Source organism: Trachymyrmex septentrionalis, unplaced genomic scaffold, assembly GCF_001594115.1.
Source record: "Trachymyrmex septentrionalis isolate Tsep2-gDNA-1 unplaced genomic scaffold, Tsep1.0 scaffold32, whole genome shotgun sequence".
In the NCBI taxonomy this organism is placed as follows: domain Eukaryota; kingdom Metazoa; phylum Arthropoda; class Insecta; order Hymenoptera; family Formicidae; genus Trachymyrmex; species Trachymyrmex septentrionalis.
The window spans coordinates 3,053,834-3,056,546 of record NW_017305485.1 but is presented as its reverse complement, the minus strand read 5'-3'; the positions used below and the strand labels follow the sequence as shown (position 1 = coordinate 3,056,546).

Here is a 2,713-nt window from a genome sequence, read left to right as displayed (position 1 = left end):
GACAATTATTGCGTTACACATTCGTGTTCGCGGCGCTGCGACGGCGTCGCGGATAATGAACCGCGACAGTTTGCGATAACGGATATCAACGGAGGTACAGAGGCTATCAAATTGCGTCACGCGTCGACTACTCGAAGCCGATTATAGTCGCAGAATCTTTAATCTTGTCATCGTTATACCGGGTAATTCAAAGAGAATCTCTCTTTCCTCGATATAATAAGATGATGAGATGCAATTGACTGTCTTTAAACTCTCGAAATTCTTTAGAGTGAAATCTCACTCTGAAAAGTAAAAATTTCGCCATTCTTTTTCAAGAATAAATCTTCAATCTTCAAGAGTGAGATTTTAGTCTTTAGAATGAGATTCCACTGAGTGAAGAATTTCGAAGCTCCCACAAAATTCTATTCGACACGATGCGTTTTTCGATCGCTACGACGTTGTCATTTAGATGGTGCCACGTCTGATGATGGTAGAGTACTGGCCTGCCTGCGGTTTAGTCTTTCCTTCATCCCGCGATTGTCGGGCCGCGGCGGTTGTGTGTGATTCATTGGAGGATGGAAATCTAAATATAAAGACACCGCGGCGAGAAAATAGGCCAGTCGCTCGTAGGACGCGTTCGCCATTTCGGCCAGCGCGCCGGAACCACCGTCTTGTTTTCAGCTATTTTCAATCGCGACGTGGCCTACTGGCCCGCTGGTCCGCGCATCCTTTCGCGGAGACTGAGAATTTTTCTCTACTAAATTGTTTATATGCACATCGTATTCTATTTACAATTAAAAAGTCACTCGATGATGATATTTTGGGGCTCGCCGTAATAATCGAATATAATCCACAGAACTTCTCTTTCGACATTTAAACGAACATTTTTAATATCCCTTTTTTTTTTAAGAGTTTGAAAATTTTTTATTTGGTCAAAAGCTTCAATTGCGACGATATAATTAATGTAAGTGAAGATTCTCTTACATTTTTTTTTTGATAAATCAGTCTCATCTAAAATCGCTTTTTTTCACCACGTATTGTTGCATGCTCGCTTTTTTTTCATCTTTCAGCCCACTTATTTGCTGACAGTACATGTATGTACATGTTATGAATATATTACAATAGGTACGGCACGAGTGCACGTTTTGTTCAAACATTTTTACGCCAATCAATTCTCTTGCAGAGAGAACCAAAATATATGAAAAACGGTGATGTTAGACGTATTAGTCGATATGTGTGACAAAAGTCGTTTATCCGTGCAAAACAATGTTAATTTTTATTGACACATTGCCAAAGCGTGCGGACACATCGCTCGTCTATTACTATTAACTCACTGCGGTTATTTGTATTTCGTAAGTCTCCTGAACTTTTCGACGCGGTTACCGAAGCGCCTGTTTATTTTCTATTCTAACTTTAGCACGAAAGTTTAGCCACAGCGTGCGTTCCGTCGGGACTAAATGTGCGAATTTAGGCATCCGTCTGTGGATACAAGTTATTTGTATTCATCGTTCCAATTGACACATCAATTCTTTTCTTTTTTTTTTTGTTATTTAAATGACCGACGCATATTTAAAAATCTTGCGCTGAAGAAATTTCTTTGCCGTTCGGTTCTGGCTTGCGACTTGCTAACAAGTTCACGGCGCGCTGCTCGAAATTAATTTTATTGCATCTTTTTATTTATTTTTTTCTTTCTGGTGGATATGGGCATATGCTTTATTAATCAAAGGGAGCGGCTGCGATGCCATTGCGAAGAGAAGAGTCAGGAATGAAAGTGATCTGCTGCACGAGATCGACAAAGCTTTAAGAATCGGCAGGGGATTTCTACTTGGGCAAGGTGCGTTTGCAATTTTGCTTAATCACTGCATGCGTTACACACACACACACACACACACACACACACACACACAGACACACACACTTAAAAAATATCATTATTGAATGCTTTCTGACATGATTTGCAAAAAATATTAATACTGAAAAACTGAAATGTCCCGGATAAATGATAGAATTAAGTCTTTTCTGTGGCTGAACTAGTATAATATATACTTTTGAGACTTAAAGCGAGACAGGTACACGTTTTATATTTGATCAAAGCGAGAAAGAGAGCTTCTGGTGCAGTCTAAATGCAGGAATAAAAAAGAAATTTGTCATATGAAATTTTTTGAACGTCATTTCTTTTACTTTAACGTTACTTTGTTTTAAACATCGGATTGAAGATTGAGAGAATTCAGATCCAGCTTCCAAGCAAACGTATACACATGTATATAGCTCGGTTTGTTGGCAGTGGATTCGAGATTTCGTGTAGAGTAGCCTCGAACGACGTCGTCGCCGACGTCGGCGTAGTGAGCGTCGCGCGGCGTGGCGTCGAGCCTCGTCGGCGCGGCGTCGCGACGCTTCAGTCGGCTGGCACCTACCGTGCTACTGCTCCCGTGTCTCGCCGAGAAGAGTGTCCCATTGAGATACGCGGTGTCGCGTCGAATAGAAAAAAGAGGTCGTTGAAATCGTAAAGTGACGATGTTGGAGAAAAGTGAGTGATCATTTCGGAAAAGTTGACGCATTATCGAAGGAGGGATGAAGGCGTGATAGGTGTTCGTAAATTTCTTCAACAGGTAGTTCCGCGATCGTGAGGAAGCTCGGGACTCGCGTCTTTCCGAAAGGAAATCCTCAGAAAAGGATTACGAGTGTTTTTCAAATTATTGCCTTTTAAATCGGCGAGAAAATTCGAAAACATACA

At 41.1% G+C, this 2,713-nt stretch overlaps 1 protein-coding gene across 18 annotated transcripts in view; it reads left to right on the top strand.

The window, feature by feature from the left end:
• LOC108749950 (sorbin and SH3 domain-containing protein 1) overlaps positions 1-2,713 on the top strand; it is a 97,570-nt gene that overhangs the window by 56,698 nt on the left and 38,159 nt on the right. For 2 of the 18 annotated variants that reach the window (XM_018489051.1, XM_018489046.1), the window contains one exon: positions 1,706-1,813. The exons of 14 other annotated variants lie outside the window; for them this stretch is intronic. In XM_018489051.1, the coding sequence (XP_018344553.1) occupies positions 1,706-1,813 (108 nt within the window). Of the gene's footprint in view, positions 1-1,705; positions 1,814-2,304; positions 2,511-2,713 lie in introns of those variants that run through there. 2 more of the 18 variants (XM_018489049.1, XM_018489050.1) reach the window with 2 other exon arrangements.